The sequence below is a fragment of the Dipodomys spectabilis genome, unplaced genomic scaffold (genome assembly GCF_019054845.1).
Source record: "Dipodomys spectabilis isolate Male_0828 unplaced genomic scaffold, ASM1905484v1 ptg000032l, whole genome shotgun sequence".
NCBI classification, from domain to species: domain Eukaryota; kingdom Metazoa; phylum Chordata; class Mammalia; order Rodentia; family Heteromyidae; genus Dipodomys; species Dipodomys spectabilis.
The window spans coordinates 21,738,563-21,758,198 of record NW_024870709.1 but is presented as its reverse complement, the minus strand read 5'-3'; the positions used below and the strand labels follow the sequence as shown (position 1 = coordinate 21,758,198).

The 19,636-nt window shown below is 34.9% G+C and overlaps 1 protein-coding gene across 2 annotated transcripts in view; it reads right to left on the bottom strand.

Annotated features, from left to right (window-relative positions):
- Epha6 (EPH receptor A6) overlaps positions 1 to 19,636 on the bottom strand; it is a 732,346-nt gene that overhangs the window by 602,478 nt on the left and 110,232 nt on the right. For both annotated transcript variants that reach the window (XM_042676999.1, XM_042677000.1), the window contains exon 3: positions 4,296 to 4,959. In XM_042676999.1, coding sequence (XP_042532933.1) covers positions 4,296 to 4,959 — 664 coding nt within the window. The remainder of the gene's footprint in view (positions 1 to 4,295; positions 4,960 to 19,636) is intronic.

Here is a 19,636-nt window from a genome sequence, read left to right as displayed (position 1 = left end):
AGAAGGCAGGACAGAGGGAGAATTAGATAGTAAGAACAGACTATAGGAATGAAAAAAAAAAACTCATAAAAGTCAAACCAAAAATCAGCTGGGCTTCAGTTCCCAATGTAATGTTTGTTAATGTAATGTTAGTTACTTCTGTGTAGTGTCCAGAATTGAAGTTTCCATACCTAAAGAGACGAATGCAATTACTTTCTAAGCCCTTTCAGTTCCCAAACTCTGAAACTCTCATGAAAGCAAATTTTCCGGCTCACAGCAGTGATAGAAGAAAGGAACTCTATAGGTTGTAACCTTCCCTTGTTCCAAGGAAATTCCATAGCACCCGTGTAAGTTTCTGTCTTTTCTACATTTGATATAACTACTACTGAGAATTCTTAATTCATTTTGATTTTCAGCAAGTCTGTTCTGTGTTGCTTTGTCTCATAGCAATATATAAATTTGCCTGAAATATATACCTTATTTATATTAATCTTCACTACCTATCAAAGAGATTAAGAGAGAGTAGGTTTCCAAAATATTAAATATCTGGAAAGGGTGTCTTGCACTTGTAATATAAACTAAGTCAAAGGCAGAGATTTGATGACCAAGTTTCAAGCAAGGTTGCCCAAGTAAAAAGATAGTGAGACACACATCATAACCAATACGTTGGATGTGGTACAGAGTGACTGGCATCTGGACTATATGGCAATATGGAATGACTGCTATCCAGAATGATCTAGGAAAAAATATGAATCATACTTTATACGAAGCTTAAATGAGTGGAGGTATGACTGAAGGGGTAGAACATTTACTTAGAAAGCACCATGGTTCAAATTTTGGTACTGCCAAAGCATAAAAATCAAACATAAATAGTTTAACTGTCTTAGAAGAATAAGTCAGAAAATAAGTGATGTGCAGACACTGTTTCTCCATTTTCCATTGTATTTGTAGTCACATTACTATTTGAGATTTTTATTTCCATATATACATGTATGTTTATAAATAGGTCTCTTGAAGCTGGTTTAAATAAGCATGATATCTACTTGCACACAACGCAAATTTGACAGTGAGATAAACTGTTGATTGGCAACAATAGAAATAATAATACAAATTATACTCAGAGAGGAAAAAAGAGACAATATGAAGTGCTAAGAAAACACACAAGCAGCTGGGTGGCAGTGGTTCACACCTGTAATCCTAGCTACTCAGGAGCCTGAGATCTGAGGATCACAGTTCAAAGCCAGCCAGGGCAGGGAAGTACGTGAGATTCTTGTCTCTAATAAACTACCAGAAAACTGGAAGTGGCACTGTGGCTCAAGGGGTAGAGCACTTGCCTTGAGCTGAATTGCTCAGGGACAGCACACAGGCCCAGAGTTCAAGCCCCATGACAAAAAAAAAAAAGGAAAAAAAAAAAGAAAAAAAGAAAAAAGAAAAGAAAAGAAAACACACAAACAGCTGCGTGCCAATGGCTCATGCCTATAATCGTAGCTACTCAGGAGGCTGAGATCTGAGGATCACTGTTCAAAGCCAGCCAGGGCAGTAAAGTCCATGATACTCTTATCTCCAATTAACCACCAGAAAACCAGAAGTGGTGCTGTGGCTCAAGTGGTAGAGTGTTTTCATTGAGCTGTAGAGATCAGGGATAGCGCCCAGGCCCAGAGTTCAAGCCCCACGACTGAGAAAACAAAAACAAACAAACAAACAAACAAAAACCCCACAAGCATTGGGCTGGGAAGGTGGCTCAGCGACAGAGCGCTTGCCTTGCAATGCATGAGGCCCTGGGTTTGATTCCTCAGCACCACATAAGCAAAAAGAAAAAAGCCGGAAGTGGTGCTGTGGCTCAAGTGGTAGAGTGCTAGCCTTGAGCTGAAGAGCTGAGGTACAGCGCCCAGGCTCAGAGTTCAGGCCCCACAACTGGACCAAAAAAACAAAAAACAAAAAAAAAACCCACAAGCAATTCAATATTTTTAAATGAAATGTTGTCTTTCAAAGTATTTCTAACCTGCTCTTGATTTCTCTTTTGTTTACAAATGGTAGATTATTTTATTTGATACTGTATTGATTATTATCAGTTTATTTTTAACTTCAGCATGATTCTATCCACTATCTTCTACATAGGGAATTGATTTCAAACTTAGTAAATCTTGAACCATCTCACACTCCTGATTTCTGCAATTCAGATGAAGGTAACCGGACATGAAATCAGAAAAACTGAGGCTCTGCATAAAGCTCTGCATTTTATCATTCAATCAGCTTTGTCAAACAACTTGAAGAGATTTTAAGGCATGGAAATTAGTATGAAATTTCATAGAGTGAGCATATTATGTAAAAACAAAACAAAATAATAACACCTACAATATTCAGCTATCACTGTTGCATGATAGATGCATTGTACATCATTCGTTGTTGCATACTTTCATCCTGTGGCCAATGTCATAAAAATATTTACATTAAAGGGATATTTAATAATAGCTAATTATATAAATTATTTTATTACTGAACTACCCTTTAAATATTTATAAATATTTTATCTTTATCAATGTCTGTTGACCTGATTTAAAATGCAGCAAAATGACAGAATTACTAGATAAAATATTTTTTACCTCAAATTCTAATTGTCTTCCTAAACCCACTGAACAATTATTCATCCATAATAATTTTTATCTTTACTCATTTCATCAGGTAAAATATTTGATAAACCCATTGTATGGCTTTGTTTGGTTCTATTATACGTCTTTGTTATAAGAGAATGTAAATCGTAGATTTAACCTAAAGTAATGATAAAGTTGAACAAAACATTTGAGTTTATACACAATGAAAGACAAAGGTTGGCTTGTGGACCATGCCGTACCTACCACAAACTTCTCATGCCAATTTAAGCATTTACCAGTAACAGATATAATCATCATTATTGCAGGCTTTAGTGAAAGTTTCAAGAATCAAGATCCCAACTGTTTGATAAACAGATTCTGAAAAAGTCAAATTATATTACTTATAATTTCATAGCTATGTCTGTTAATATAAAACAGCTTAATATACAATTTTTCTTACTTATTTTTGTTTCCCTCCCTCCCTCCCTTCCTTCCTTCCTTCCTTCCTTCCTTCCTTCCTTCCTTCCTTCCTTCCTTCCTTCCTTCCTCTCTCTCTCTCTCTCTCTCTCCATCTCCCTCTCTCCTTTCTCTCTTTCCTTTTGGTATACTGTGCCAAAAATGTACTCATAGCTTTAGGCTTGTTAGGCCAGAGCTCTAACACCTGAGCACAACTCTGTCTATGCTGTTTATTTTGGAGATGGAGGCTAGCTATCTTTATTATCTATGCTGACCTCAAACAGAGATTCTGCAGATCTCAGCCCTCCTGAGTAGCTAAAATTGCAGATGTTGAGCCATTGTGCTTGGATTCACATATTTTTAATGAGTGAAAACACAGCATCAACTGAGAGGTCCATAAGTTAGAGCTATAAGAAAATACCCTATAAATGATTTCCTTTAAGAAAGCTCCCTAGAATGTTACTTTTTACCAAGAAGTAACTTTTCTGTATTTATATTTTGATTATGAGAAATTCAAATATAAATAGAAAAAGGCACATTCAAATTTAAAATATATGTTTTTAGACCAGTAAGCCCTCATTAGATGAATCAAATATAGAAACATGCTTTATCTTGGGAATTACATTTACTCTTAGCCATAGCCATGTGAAAATTTTAGTTTTAAACTTAAATAGCAGTCTCAGGTATTTATATTTGTTAACAATTTTATCTTAAACTAACAATGTCATTAAAATTAATAATAATAATAATAATACAGGAAATTGCACTTAATAGGAACAAAAGATCAATTCACTTCTGATAAGAACAATACTCAATTACTAAACATATCTTCTTTGTGTCCCATGGCCCATAGTTTTAAACATACACAAGCTCCTCATTTGTATAAATATAATCGTATTTAATTTTGTTTCAACTATTAAAATTCAATATGAATGAAATGATTATTTTGATCTCCTATAGTCTGTAAACCATCAAAGCCTGAACATTAAATTCCTATTTTTAACCCTATATTTTGTTGCTGCAGTGAGTGTCGCTTTCATCTGTAAATATTAGCTGAGTGCAATAATTCATAGTATAAAGCACCTTCACAAAAGGCAATAGTACACTTAATTCCAGGACAAAAATATTCAAGTCATGTTCCCATAGCCAGGAGGAGGTCACTTCTTCCACCATATCCATACATAATCTTGTTTGAAAATGATGGTAGAACACATTCATTCTGGGGGAAAAAAAATCACTTAAAGGAAAAATTACTTAAAGATTTCTTACCGTGGCAAGAACCCTCGATTTCTTCATATCCGGTACTACAGATACACCTTCCCAGAGGAACCAGCCAGTCCCCATCAGCACCACAGTACAGTTTAGGAGTATCTCGCTCTTCAGCACTCTTCACACAAGAGCCACGGACTTCAACCAAGGAAGAAGAATCAACCCTTGGGATGGTGTCAGGAAACATGGCCAAGTTCCGCACAGTGAAGGGACACTTTTTGTAGAAAACGCGTACTGAGACCAGGGCAATGCATGCCCCAATGTCCTGAAAAGCCAGGTAAAATCCTTTCCTTTCGATAGGCCCCACTTCTCGAATTTCCGTGTTGAGTTTGAGAATGCGGTCACCCAAATCCATCTGGGTAAAACTCTCATCAGCAGCAATTGTGTCGATTTTTGTATACTGGCTTGGCTTGAATTTAATTGCGTGGCCCTCATCTGATTCCATATAATACAGATTAAATGTTTCTTTGCAGGTCCCCAAGACCCACGGGATGCTGTTACAGTCCCTCAGTGTGAACTTCATTTCCACATAAATTTTCTGGGCGGCATCCCTGGAGATCCAGTTCGTACGAAGCCAGTTGTTTTGGTTTGGTTCCATGACATTACATACCTGGTAAGTATGAATGGGCCTGTTGTGCTCATCCATTTCAGTGATGGCATCCCACTACAAAAGGGAAATGAAATAAAAGGAATTAGATGGTTTCAAACCATAGTAGGTAAAAAGAAATAGTTGCTTAAAAATGATTTAGCCGGCGGGCACCGGGCTCACACCTGTAATCCTAGCTACTCAGGAAGCTAATCTGCAGATGGTGATTCGAAGCCAGCCAGGGCAGAAAAGGCCCAGTGATACGATCTCCAATAAATTATTCAGAAAAAGGCAGAAGTAGCACTGTGGCTCAAGTAATAGAGCACTAACCTTGAGCAAAGAGAGGTTCTGGGTCAGAGCCCAGGCCCTGAGTTCAAGTCCTAGGACAGGCAAAAACAAAACAAAACTAACAAAATCCAAAAAAAAAACAAAACACACAGACAACACAGAAAAATAAAATACTTAAGCGATTTCCTGTCACGTTAAGAGAATGTAAAATAGCATCCATTATCTAATAAAAAAAACTAGACAAGTGACAAATACACTCTAGATTTCTCACTTGTCTTCATATCCAATTTATCACAAACTGAGGTATGTTTTCCAAGATTTGATTAAATATTTATGTGGATATTTTGATGGGAAATAGACATAGACAAGGCCTTAGTTTCACTCAAGAAATATTTACTAGGTACTATTCTGGACCTGAGGACACAGCCATTAACTAGTTGAACAAATTACACTTGGCTTTATTGTATTTTACAGTACAGGAGGGAGAAGCAATAAAAACTAGAATGAGTAAAGTGGCTAATAGAGTGGAGAGTACAATGGGGAATAATAAATCACCAAGTAGAAGAGGAAGAAGTTTACAAGTTTAAGTAGGATAGGAAGGAAAGGCCTGGGTGAGGAGATTGTATTTAAGTAGTATTTTAAAGGAGAGAAAATTCAAGGAAGAAACAGGAGGTATAAGCATTGCCATGTACAGAAATATTTGGGGACAGCGAGGCTAGGCACTGAAGTTTATCAGGTAAGGAGGAGAGAGAGACAGAAAGAGAGGGAAGAGCCAGATATAAAGTCTTTCTAAGTATCTTCAGCACTGGGCTTTTCCTCTGATCTAGGTCACACTAACTACAATATCTTGTACCTTGCTAATTGATTGTGTGAGAAAATTTATTCATTTTAAAGAGAAATTTAAGAAAAGCATTTTATTTTATCTTATTTAGTTTTTCCCTTTCCTATCCCCCCGCAAAGTTGTAAAATTCATTTTTTGTCACAACACCTTGTACATCTCATTGTTGCAATGGGTCCACCTGTATCCCTATTTAAACGATTTACATATGTATGTATGTATGCATTTATGTATGTATTTATTTATTTATGATCGGTCATGGGGATTGAACTCTGGGCTTGGGCGCTATCCCTGTGCTCTTCAGCTCAAGGCCAGTGCTCTACAGTTTGAGCCACATCACTACTCCCGGTTTTCTGGTGGTTAATTGGAGATAAGAGTCTCAGGGACTTTTCTGCCCAGGCTGGCTTTGAACTGTGATCCTCAGATCTCAGCCTCCTCACTAGGGAGGATTACAGGCGTGAGCCACTAGCAGCCAGCAAGAAAAGTATTTCAGTAACTAGCTAATTAGTTGATAGATGTTATTGACATCTATCTCAGATTATATATTTTTATATTGGAAATTTGTATTCTACTCAGTTTGGATAGTTGTAACAGAATTCAAATAAATGAGAAAAGCATTCTGAAATCCTTGCAAAAACATGTTTGTCACTGGAGTTTATAATTTCTCTCAAAGTATACTAGAAAAGATAAAAATACATTCACATAGTGAGTAAGTGCTCTATATCTTGATACCATATCTCAATGATTTAGAATACATTTATGTAACACATTCTGTTTGCAGTTTTTCAATATAATTGGTGATAAGGGATCATTTAATCAAACTGGTTGAATTTCAATTAGTAGTGTTTCTAGTAGAATGGATACTTTCTTCACAATGTAGGACTGTTCTGACACTAAGTACTTTTAATTATCTACTATAAATTTCTACAAATAATTGAATTATCCATCAAGTGAACTTTAAATTTCTATGTAATAAAATTCATTTGTAACTAACCTCCTTACACTGGTATTAAAAAATGAGTTCCTTCTAAAGCAGGGATATAATTTTACAAAATATACCCACTGTTTATCAGGGTTGCTCTAATAATTTCATGGAGCCTTGGATGAAATTGTCTTTCTAAATGCCTTTCACCCTTGACTATTATGGCTCATATGCTTAAATGAAAAGTGATCCAGCACTCTCATTTGTCATTTAAATGGCTAACATCACTTCTGAGCCTTTGCTAATATCAAGTGCAAATGTCCAAGTAATGATTCTAAACATAGCTGTGAACCTAGATAATGTAATAATAAAATTTGTCAGTATAAATGTTCAAAATTCTCTGTGTTTTTCCCACAGGAGAACCTCTAAAGTACTTATTCAGTGATTATTCTTATTTTGGATAAGTTTCTACTCAAAACTAATTTTGTTTCTCAAGAAAATGGATGTGTTGGAAATTAACGTATATAATTATTGTCTATTCAACTTCATTTACTATCTCAGTGGGGATATAAAGCTTGGTTCACAGTATATTTTGCTTCAATAATTATATTTTAATATTTTCAGACTATTTGCACATTAAGAAAAGGCATTCACATGGTCATTAACTCCTGTAAAATATGAGATTATTGGAAAACCTTCCCCTTCTTGTTTGGAAAAGAGCAGTTTACAAAATTATTATATTCTTTAATTTGGGATGGAGTTTAGATGGTGAACATTCTTGGTAGTGAAATCATAGGCAGAAAAATATCGTCTCAAAGATGCTGCAAATACACATTTACACAGGCTATTATTTTCTATAAAATTTGTGATATTTGACTAATAGTTCTTCCTCTATTTCCAAGAATGAAATTGGAATTGAACTCAACAAGCAAAATGTCAAAACAGAAAAACTTCTAAATACCATCATTAAAAAAGTAGTTTGTGGAAGTGGCACCCGTCTTGACCTGAAGAGCTGAGGGATAGTGCCCAAGCCCAGAGTTCAAGCTCCATAACCCACCAAAAAAAAACAAAAAGTAGTTTTTGTTCATGTAGTACAAAGGAATAGAACCTAGGATCTTATTCAAGCTAGGCAAGCACTCTACTACTAAGTCACATCCCCAGCTGAAATGTACTTTTTGTTTGTTTGATAGTTGTTTTTTCTAAACTGTAATTTTTTGTCTTTTCTTTTTTTTCTGGTACTGGGGATCGAACCCAGGATGTTGTACTTGTTAGGCAAGTGCTTTGCCACTGAGCTACATCCCAGCCCCTAAATACAATCTTAACCAAAACCAGAAATGTTATTTATATTTTTCAGTTTCATGTGGATGCCATAAAACACAAATGTAAATTCAAGGTTGGTATCTTGTAAAAGGCCTTGAAATTTACTATAATGATTAAGTTCAGTAAGTGTAGAAAAGACATCACAGTTTAAGCATGATGTTTATTTTTAAAATATTGGATTTGCTACATTTTTTCAAGTATTAAGATAAATGGACCTAGAAGAGTTGGATGACAATGACATGAATATGAATTTAAGGCACATATACCAATTGTCTAAATATTTGCAATAATAAATAATTCTTTGAATAAAATCAAGCTAAGTATTTTTACTTATATACACAATGTCATTAAAACATGTGAATTCATGCTTTTCAAAATACTTGAATTCCTTACAACTGCCAAAAATCATGTGTTTTTAAATAAAGAATCAACAACTAGCCTTAATGAATAACATTTTTGGGAGGGTGGGAAGGATGCTGTTAACTGGAGTTTTAACTTGGGAACTAGGCACTGTCCTTGAGCTTTGTTGTTCAAAGCTAGCACTCTAACACTTGAGCCACAACTCCACCTAAGGCTTTTGGTTGGTTAATTAGAGATAAGAGTTTCAGAAACTTTCCTTCCCTGACTGGCTTTGAACAGGGATTCTCAGATCTCAGGATCCTGAGTAGCTAAGATTTCAGGAATGTGCCACCACTGCCTGACTTGTCAATACTACTTTAATTCTGTCTGGTCAACCCAAACCATGAGGATTTATATATGCACATGCATGAACATACATGAGTTTGGATCTCAACAAAAAGTCACTACATTTTGAAAATAGACAATCCCATTTGGGCATGAAATTCTGGGATTTTGAATTTCTAAAGTTTGCCATTTAATGAAAGCATAGGTAACAGTGGCTAATCTCATCCTTCAAGTTTGCAGCTTCAAGAAGGCCATGTAGCCCAAGAAGGCAATTAACAGGAATATCTATGCTCTAGGCAGAGAGCAGAATCCTGGCTTCCTGGACCTAAGATGGTAGTAATGATTTCTTTTAAACCCAATTTAGAATGACATTAAGAATCACTCCTTAATAATAGAGAGAGTTATATGTAACAGTTTAAAACCCATACTCTCCTTCACTGTTAGGTGGTTAATACAAACATTTCCTTCAAAGAACTTTTCAGCCCATGATCATGATGCTGTGGTAAAGAATCAACAGTCAGTCAATTTTTAGTATGTGTTAAGTTCCATAAGAAAAAAAAATCAAGAAAGAGGACACAGAGTTTGCACCCATCAGAGCTTTAGGAGTACCTTTAAAGCAATAAACAATTAAAATGTAATTGATAACATAATTTTCATTGTAAGGAACAATGCAAAGATACATACAATACATACAGTAAGCATTTAAAGACCAAGAATATTCAAGAATTTGAGTGGTTTTGACAATGGAATTCTATGCCTCCATCAGAAAGAATGACATTGCCCCATTTGTTAGGAAATGGAAAGGCTTGGAAAAATTATATTAAGTGAAGTAAGCCAAGCCCAAAGAAACATAGGTCCCATGGTTTCCCTTATATGCAGTATCTAGTATATGTATGAGTCAAGCAGAAAAGGTCAGATAATGTGATGTTAGGAAAATGAACCCTTAGATATGTATTTAAATGTTTTTTTCTTTCATGCATGTTTCTAACGCATTTATAAGATTATTTCTTTGTTGCTTTGTATGTCCCTCCCCCACAGTATAATCCCTGCTTTCACTATATTTGATGTCGGTATAATTTGTGGAGGAGATGGGGAAAAACAAGTCGTTTAAGGATACAGGTAGACCCGCAACAATGAGATGTACAAGTTGTCATGTCGAAAATGAACTTTACAACTTTGGTGCGGGGGAGGAGGGGGGAGAATTGGATGGGGGAGGAGGGGGGGCTGGGAAGGGATGTGAAGGGTAAACAAAGGAGGAGGCTGCAATGCTTGATAAGAAATGTACTCATTATCTTGCCCATGTAATTGTAACCCCTCTGTACAGTATGTTCACAAAAAATTAAAATTAAAATTAAAAAAAAAGATAGAGAAAAAAAAAAGAATTTGAGTGGTTTTGAAGGCTTGGCTATGAAGCTGGCCTTTACTGAACTTTATCTGATGACAATTCCAAAAAGCAGAGAGATAAGAATAGAAACTAGGGCTGGGAAGGTGGCTCAGTGGTAGAGCGCTTGCTTGAGCCAAAGAGCTGAGGGACAGCGCCCAGGCCCAGAGTTCAAGCCCATGACCGGACCCCCCCCCCAAAAAAAAGAATAGAAACTAATGAGTAGAAGTTAACATGTAAAACTAAGTATCTTTAGCCTATATTACCCTCAATTCACATATCCCATATATCCAATGGATTAAAGTTCCTACTTTTATTAAAAATAAATGTCTTATCCTTGACTAAAATATTTGTTCACATAAATACAAATTCTAGAATGAAAGTATGTATCAAACCTCCCTTTGATCATATCAAACTGTTAATTTTGTTAGTTGCTTAATTTTATATTATAGACATAGAACCCAAAACAGTCCAACTCATCAATTTCATGTTCACTTGCTTTTTTAAATACCTTTCTTGCAGTATTTAAAATAATACAGCATCAGTATATCATGAAGAATATAATTAAGTGAAGCAAAACAATTTATATGGGTTTTGCCTAAAAGGATATCTTTAAAATTGTGTTTGTTTCTAATGGCAAGATCATTAAAATAGAGAGCTTCTATCCTAAGGCCATTTTATGAGGTCTTTCTTTAGGAAAAGAAGTGAATAACAAAGTGATGGCTTAGAAAACTAACAGATACTTCTGAATAAGAAATTTTGATTAAGCAAAATCTTTTTTAGTCCAAAAGATTATCTTGAATTAAAAACCTTTGAAGAAACTTCATAGATATTGAATTTATATCCATGAAAGCATTTTTAACAAATGTAGATGTCTTTGATAAATTCTCGTTGATGAGGTAATCCATCCAATAAAATAAGGCATATTTTCATTAACATGAATATAGAATTCAAAACCAATAAAACAAATTACTACGTGGTACATTGAACTAGAAGCATGCCTTCTTGCCCTATTTTCTGTAAGTAATAATACTTTTGCATATTAAAAAGTTTGCTGAGGGGACTTGGGGAGATGGATATGCTGTCACTACTGGCCCACTAATGTTGGCTGACCAACCCATAGTAACTGAGTCAAATCTGAAACAACAAATGCCTTTTCTAACTCTTATCTGGTGTAATGGTTATTTAGGTTGCCACATTGATTGGATTAGGAAAATAGGTATGAGATTAGTAGAACATAACTCTGTGAGAGAGAGAATATTTCCAAAGAAAATCAGTTTGTGTTGTCTGGGAATTAAAAAATGGTTTATTCCTTCATGGATTCACGATATGATTTCATTTTAGAAGGTTTGAAAAGTAGGAGGCCTACCAAACTGAAAAAATCAGCATGTGTGCCCTTGGAGGATATATCTTGTTCTGCTCCCTGCCTGTTGGGATGGAGTATGCCTATCTCTGCTCTCTGTATACCACCTGTTAAACAATTCTTGCCATTGCATCTATTCTGCTATCCCAAGGATGGAATGAGAGCTCTGAAACCATGAATAACCACAACTACAAATTCTTCTCTTGCATTGTTGATGTTAGGTACTGTGACAAGAGCTGTGCAAAATCTAACTACCAAAAATAGAAGGTCGGTATGTCTCCTAGCAATGTCACCCTGGTCTGGATATCAGGCTCTTAGAGGCCACAAACACAGCATACACTGAGGAATTTCTTAAAAGTGCCATTCCAGGTGCTTTCTCTATCGGTGTCATCTTTCCACCTGAAACCACAGTCTTCTTGGAAAATCTTCCAAGAGAACTCATTCTTCTTAACCAGATTTTTTTCTAGCCAAATCACTCCATGTGACAAAACATACATTTATCATTTGCAAATCATATATTATGTATTTCTTGACTCATAAACAAACATTCACAAAATGACCCCAAGGATATAAACATCTGTTATTTATACACACTGTAGAAAAAAATAATTTACAAGATATTCTTCTGGAAAAGCATTATAGTTTGACCTTAGCTCATTGAGCCATTTCTACATTAACTATTATATATATATATATATTATATATTATTAAAATTCTGAAATGAAAACTATTTTTAGAAAAATAAGTAAAAATATAGATGGAGGAAGTGACATATTTTATTCCAGTAATTATTATATTGAACCAAACTTGTAAGAATTCAACAATATAATAATAAACCTAATGAATATTTTCAATTTGGCATGTATATTACAGCTGGAACATATATTTGTTTTACGTGGTGGTATTATCTTTTTAAACATCAGATCTGTATGAGTACAGAGATAAACTTGCCAAAAATATATACATTGATCTCAGTACTTTATAGCACACAGAAATGTTTCTTCAGTAATGACGACTTGGCAATCCATTTGAAGTGAGTATTTGTTAGAAGTGATGGAAAGTTTAAAGAGCTGTGAGCAGTCTTCAGTCCATTTATGCCTAAGGGTTCTTTAAAAAACCATCCACACCCACACATGAATTTTCCTTTCTATAACAAGCTAAGTAAACTAGGCCAAAAAGCTGAATTCCTTTTCAGTATAGAAAGCTAGAACAAGAAAAAATAATTCTTAAAGCAACTAACAGTCATTGAGGAATGAAATTGCTTTCTTTTCTCAGGGAATAAAATAAGGCAATCAAGTAGCTTTTCTAGGCAAAGCATGTGCAGATAATATGCAGCTAAATTGACTCATACATTGAAGACTGAATATAAGTGTTTCAAATTTGTACCTGCTTCCTTTACATTTTTTAGAATTCAACAGGAAGATAAACTTTCATTTTAATATAAACTTTGAAATTTTAAGAGAAAAGCAGATAGTTTGTTTCTCAAAATAAAACAGTCAGAAAGTGATTTACATTTTCAAGGGGCACTGATAGCTACTGATCACTTATTTAAAACACATGACAAAATAAAAGAACAATTGTCCACAGACAAATATGGATGGTTCTGTATCTCTAGAGCGATAGGAAATTGCAGCCAAGATATTTCAGGAATCCTCATAAGCTACAGGACTGGTCTGATCTAAGGTGGGTGGGAAAAATCAGTAAAAAATGATATTCTAAGTTAGGCATCAGTGGCTCATGCCCACAATTCTATCTACTCAGAAGGCTGAGTATACATGATCTGAAGATCATGTATAAAATCAGAGCAGGCAGACAAATCTGAGACTCTAGCCTTCGACTAACTAGCATCAGACAAGAAATGGTGGTTTGCACCAAATGGTACAGTGCCATTCTTGAGCAATAGAGTTAATCAGGAATGCAAGGCCCTGAGTTCAAGAGCAAGTACTGGCACAATAAAAACAAAACAAAACAAAAACCTTGTATTTCCATTAGCTGGGAACAAGGAAGAGGAAACTAATAATATTGAACTCTAAGATAGCTAGAGAGGTACTTTGCTATGAAACGTTACCAAAGCTTCCTGAATGGATAAGCAGTTATTTATGCATGCAGCAAATACTTTCGCTCCTATTTTCTTAAAGAGAATCATATAGTTTAGTGTTATTATCTTATTTAAATGTAATACTTGATTCCTGAATATATAGCTGCTTCTTTCTAGATACATGAGAAAAGGGGCAGAAATATTTATATAATGTTTTACTTAATCTCTTCAAATGTGATTGTGATGAAAATAAATACATTACAACAAACTATCACTTCAAAAATAGATCTCCAAAACACAAAGTACTTCTTAATTATCCTGCTTACATTGGTAGATAATTGATTAGTACTTTTTCAGGTGAAGAGCAATATAAATATAAACTCAACTAAGCCACAAAAAACATACTAAATTTGTTTCAAAGTATTTTCTAGTGTGTGACTCTAGCTACTTTTTCCCTCAATATAAGTTAATTTAAATGGAAAAAGAAATCAATGCAGGAAAAAATATTTAACTAAATTTAAAAAGTAAAAATTGCTGATGACAATGCATAGCACATAAAAATGACACGTTAAGTTGGAATTCCTTTGTGCACCTATTTGCAGGTAATTAAACATAAATGTTTTTTAAAAGTGGCTGAGAATGAAGAGAAGTTTTGGAAAAATTGGACATATCTGAATTATCCTAACCATTATCCCACTTCCCTTGTACAGGTCAAATAGAGAAAATTCTGGAAAGTACTTGGCGATTTTATTATGTTACTTAGTAGTGCTTTAATTTTTAAAGCATGTGCATCTATTAATCTATATCAAAGGAAGCTGCTTAAAGGGCCTCCCTTTTCTATTAAGGTATTTCCCTCAAAACCACTTAAATATTCACTTTGAGTCAATATATGACATAAACCTAGAAAATTAGTGCTCTGAATTCTGCTGTGAGGCATGTAGTTAATAACATAAATCTGTTTTTGCAGCAGAAATGGGAAGGTCCTGAATTTAAATGATACCTAGTTTCAGAGAATAAAACACGAAGCAAAATGTATCGTGTGAAGATACATTTCTATTTCACTTTGGGCAAACACAACTTTTTTTATTAGTTTGTAAAAGATATTTAATAAAAAGTCTCAATTCAGTGGTATTAGGAGACAAGGACTTTGATTAAGAAAGTTTTATAAATAAATTTATTACTTTTGGTGGATTGTTTCCTTTAGTAGGATCAAACTATTATCGCAATCAGGACAATTTACACTAAGAAGGAATAATTGTCCCATTAAAATGTCAAATATTCATGAGCATTAAAAATTCTCTAATAGAGGAAGTGGCGCTGTAGCTCAAGTGGTAGAGCGCTCAGCTTGAGCTGAAGAGCTGAGGGACAGAGCCCAGGCCCAGTGTTCTAGCCCCACGACCGACAAAAAAAAAAAAAAAATTCTCTAATAGAATTCATCTTCTCTATATGAGAAAGCCTTAATTGGTAGCATCAAAAGTTGATATTTTTACTTAATCAACTAATAAGACATTAAAATAGCATTTTTGAGTATTTTAATACAATGAAACGTGGTCTACATTCATCTCAACTGCTCTGTCTTAGGTTCAGCAATACATGAATGCCAAATTAGGTTTCACTGCAGGTCATAAATGCAGAAAGCATAGGAAAATAATTTCAGTCATATTTAAATTAAGTCTTGGATGGTATAAAAAAGAAAACATACTGTCCTAGTTTCACGGATGAAGGAGCTGACATCCAGAAGATTTGAGTTTCTTGAGTTTACAAAAAATGCAGAGTTGGGCCTGGGAAGGTGGCTCAGTGGTAGAGTGCTTGTCTTGCATGCATGAGGCCCTAGGTACTCAGTACCACATAAGCAGAAAAAGCCAGAAGTGGCACTGTGCCTTAAGTGGTAGAGTGCTAGCCTTGAGTTGAAGAGCTGAGGGACAGTGCCCAGGCCCAGAGTTCAGGCCCCACGACCGACAAAAATAAATAAATAAATAAATAGCAAAGAGTCAACATCAAAATATCTGACAAGTAATGTCTGCTCATATGAAGTATTTACAATGAAACAAATTCATCTGAGATGCAAACTCTGTGAGGGCAGACATGTTGTCCTGCACAACACACTATCACTAATCTCAAGAGATATGGCACTAGTATTACAGTTGGTTCTTAATATTTGTGAAATAATGCATGAATTCTAAATTAATTCTTAGTGTTTGCACTATTTGGAGACTTATGATTTAAGAGCTCCTAGGTCCAGATTCAAAGTATCACATATTAATGGGAAATAGGCAAACTTTTAGCAAGCTCCAACATTGCAAACTTTTTTAAAAAATCCTAATGACTTAGGTGATGGTGGATAATTCATCGAGGTAGCTGGAGCTACGACACATCACTTGGAATTTCAGTGCAAATGATTGTTGTCATAAGAATTCTGGCTTAGAAGTGTGTGTGTGTGTCCATGCTTGTGTATTTATTTTCAAAGTAAAGAATAAAAAGGAAGCAAGATATCATTAACCATATGTGTCTGCATCAGGATCATGAGTAGGTGTTGTAACATACAAATAAGCTACACAGGAAACTTGTAAGGTATTCTTTAATCAAGAAGGCTTTTAAATAAAAGTGGACTATTTACAAATCCACTATAATAATCTATCTTTGCCTTAACTACTAATGAAACACATAGATCTGACTAATGAATTTTATATTTTAACCAAAAGGTATAATATTTAAGTACTTTACTTTATGCATTGTTAATTCTTGCAGGCATCAAGTATGAAATAAGTAAATATTTAAGCTGTGAATGTGAACACAAGTGGAAAGATGAAACTTCTGAGTGTGACTTTCTGGATGTGCTAGAGAAGAAAACATTTAATGAATAAGAGAATTTATGCATATTAAGTGTTTCTGATGGCTGGGGATGTAACTAAAGGGCAGAGTGCAAGGTTCTGGCATCTACCCCAAGCACCATATAAACAAAACAAAATATAAGAATAATAAAAGAAATAAAACACATTCTTGGTTTGTTAAGGAAGAAGTTAATAATAAGAAAAGTTTGGTGGAATATCAACATGAGCAGATCTTCATTTAGAAGTCTAGAAAAGAGTTATTTTTACTTGCAGATATGTGATGAATAAAATAATTTGTAGGAAAAATTGATGTAAGACAATGATTTGCAATATACCTTCTTAGATTACACTGTGACCCAGTAACATTGTTTCAGTTCTCCACAGTGACATCTATTTTGACCTATATTTTCAAAATATTTGTGCCCCTTACAATTAAGTAAAATTAAAACTTCATTTAGTATTTCAGTCTCATGAGGATGGTTCTTAGTAGCTCAATGTTTGTCTAACCTCAGAGTACTATATAGAAAATGGTATTTGTGGTCATCAGTAACTATATTGAATTCACTTAAAGGCAGAAATAACATATACCAAATAAGACATGTTGAAAAATAAAATTAAGATATGATATTGATTGGCTGGTACATTTTTATTTAGTGAATTTTGAACAAAAAGTATGAGGCCAAAATAATAGGAAAGTTGTAAAGCCATAGGTTTCATTTTATCAAACTAAATAGATGATACTGATCTTTTTACTACTGATATTTAAAATTTTTATTGTAAAGATGCTGTACAGAGGGGTTACAATTACATGAGTAAGGCAATGAGTACGTTACTAGTCGATTACTAGTTGTTACCCCTTCCCTTCCTTGTTGTTGCCCCACTATCCCTTCCTTCCCCACCTTCCATACTCCCTCCCCCCATTCCCCTCCAAAGTTGTAAAGTTCCTTTCTAATATACTGATCTGTGGGTATCATTGTTGCAATGGGTCATCCTGTGTCCTTATTTCAGAATTTTGGTATTCCCTTTCCATTCTCAGATTAGACAAATGTATATACAAGATGCAGGGTACTAAAAGATGGGACTGATTCTTAACATGATAGAAGATCATTTTAGAATATGAAATTTGTAGCAGGTAGCAGGAATTATAAACTGATAATCTACCTGGCAATTTCCAGTATACTGTTTTTAATCTCTAACAATATTAATTACCAAGAATAAACTAGTACATGAAAATATTTTCTTTCTTTAAATTACCTAATATTAAATCATACAGTGTAAGGATTGGATTGACAAAAGGGCTTGCATCAAATTAAAAAGCTTCTATACAACAAAAGATGCAATTAAGAAAGTAAAAAGACAGCAAGGGGGAGAAAATATTTTCTAGATATAAAACTCATAGAAATTAATATAGAATCTGTGGAGTTCAAAAAATCAATTGCAAAAGGCTACCAATATGTAATTCTAGCTACTCAGAAGACTGAGATCTTATTAATATGTTACAAAAAATCGCAAGAAAGAAAAACCTGAATCCTTATCTTGGGGTTCATTTCACTTAACACCAACTTATTTGACCGTTTCCGCTTGTCTCAGGCATATACTAGATATTGCAAATAAGGGAAACCATGGGATCTATGTTTCTTTGGGCCTGGCATACTTCACTTAGTATAATTTTTTCCAAGTCTTTCCATTTCCTAACAAATGGGGCAATGTCATTCTTTCTGATGGAGGCATAGAATTCCATTGTGTATATATACCACATTTTCTTGATCCATTCATCTGCTGAGGGGCATCTGGTTTGGTTCCATATCTTAGCTACAGTAAATAAGGCTGCAATAAACATAGTTGTGCTGGTAGCTTTAGTATGGTCTTGATTGTGATCATTGGGTAAATGCCCAAAAGTGGGATTGGTGGGTCATAGGGGAGCTCTATGTGGAGTTTTTTGAGGAACCTCCATACTATTTTCCAAAGTGGTTGAACAAGTTTACACTCCCACCAACAAAGCAGTAAGGTTCCCTTCTGACCACATCCCCTCCAGCATCTGTTGTTATTAGAGTTCTTGATTATATCCATTCTAACTGGGGTGAGATGGTATCTCAATGTTGTTTTGATTTGCATTTCTTTTATAGCTAGGGTAGGGAACTTGAGCATTTCTTCATGTGTCTATTGGCCATCCTTCTTTCTTCTTCAGAGAAGTTTCTCTTTAAGTCTTTAGCCTACTTATTTATTGGGCAGTTGTTTCTTTGAATATTTGTTGTTGGAGGATTAATTTTTTGAGTTCCAGGTATATTTTAGATATGAGACCCTTGTCCGTGTATGACTAGTGAAGATCTTCTCCCAATCCGTGGGCTTTCTATTGATCTTGCTAGCTATGTTCTTTTCTATGCAGAAGCTCTGCAATTTCATACATAGTTATAAGATGATTTCTTTGTTGCTTTGTATGTCCTTCCCCCATGGTGTAACCCCTGTTTTCACTGTATTTTATGTTGGTTTATTTTGTAGAGGGTAAGGGAAAAAACAAATTGTTTAAACAGGGATACAGGTGGACCCATTGCAACAATGAGATGTACAAGATAAGTGGGAAAATGAACTTTACAACTTTGGTGGTGGGGTGTGTTATGGGAAGGGATGGTAAGGGGAAACAAAGGAGGGGGCAACAATGCTTGATAAGAAATGTACTCATTACCTTTCCCATGTAATTGTAACCCCTCTGTAAGGTATTTTCACAATTAAAAAAAAAGAAGACTGAGATCTCAGGATTGTGGTTCAGAGACAGCCCAGGAAGGAAACTCTATGAGTAGATTCTCACCTCCAGTTAACCAACAGAAAACCAGAAATAGTACTGTGGCTCAAAGGGGTAGAGCTCTAGCATTGAGCGACAGAGCTGAGGGACAATGCACAGACCCTAAGTTCAAGCCCCATGAACAGATTCTTATCAAATAAAAAATGGCCAGTAAATATATTTTTAAAAAATATTCATCAAGAAAATTTGGGCAGGGGCATTGGGAAGGAAAAACTGGGAGGAAATGAGGGAAGAGGTGACACTGCCCACAAAGATATGTGTTCATTATCTGACTTATGTGACTGTAACCC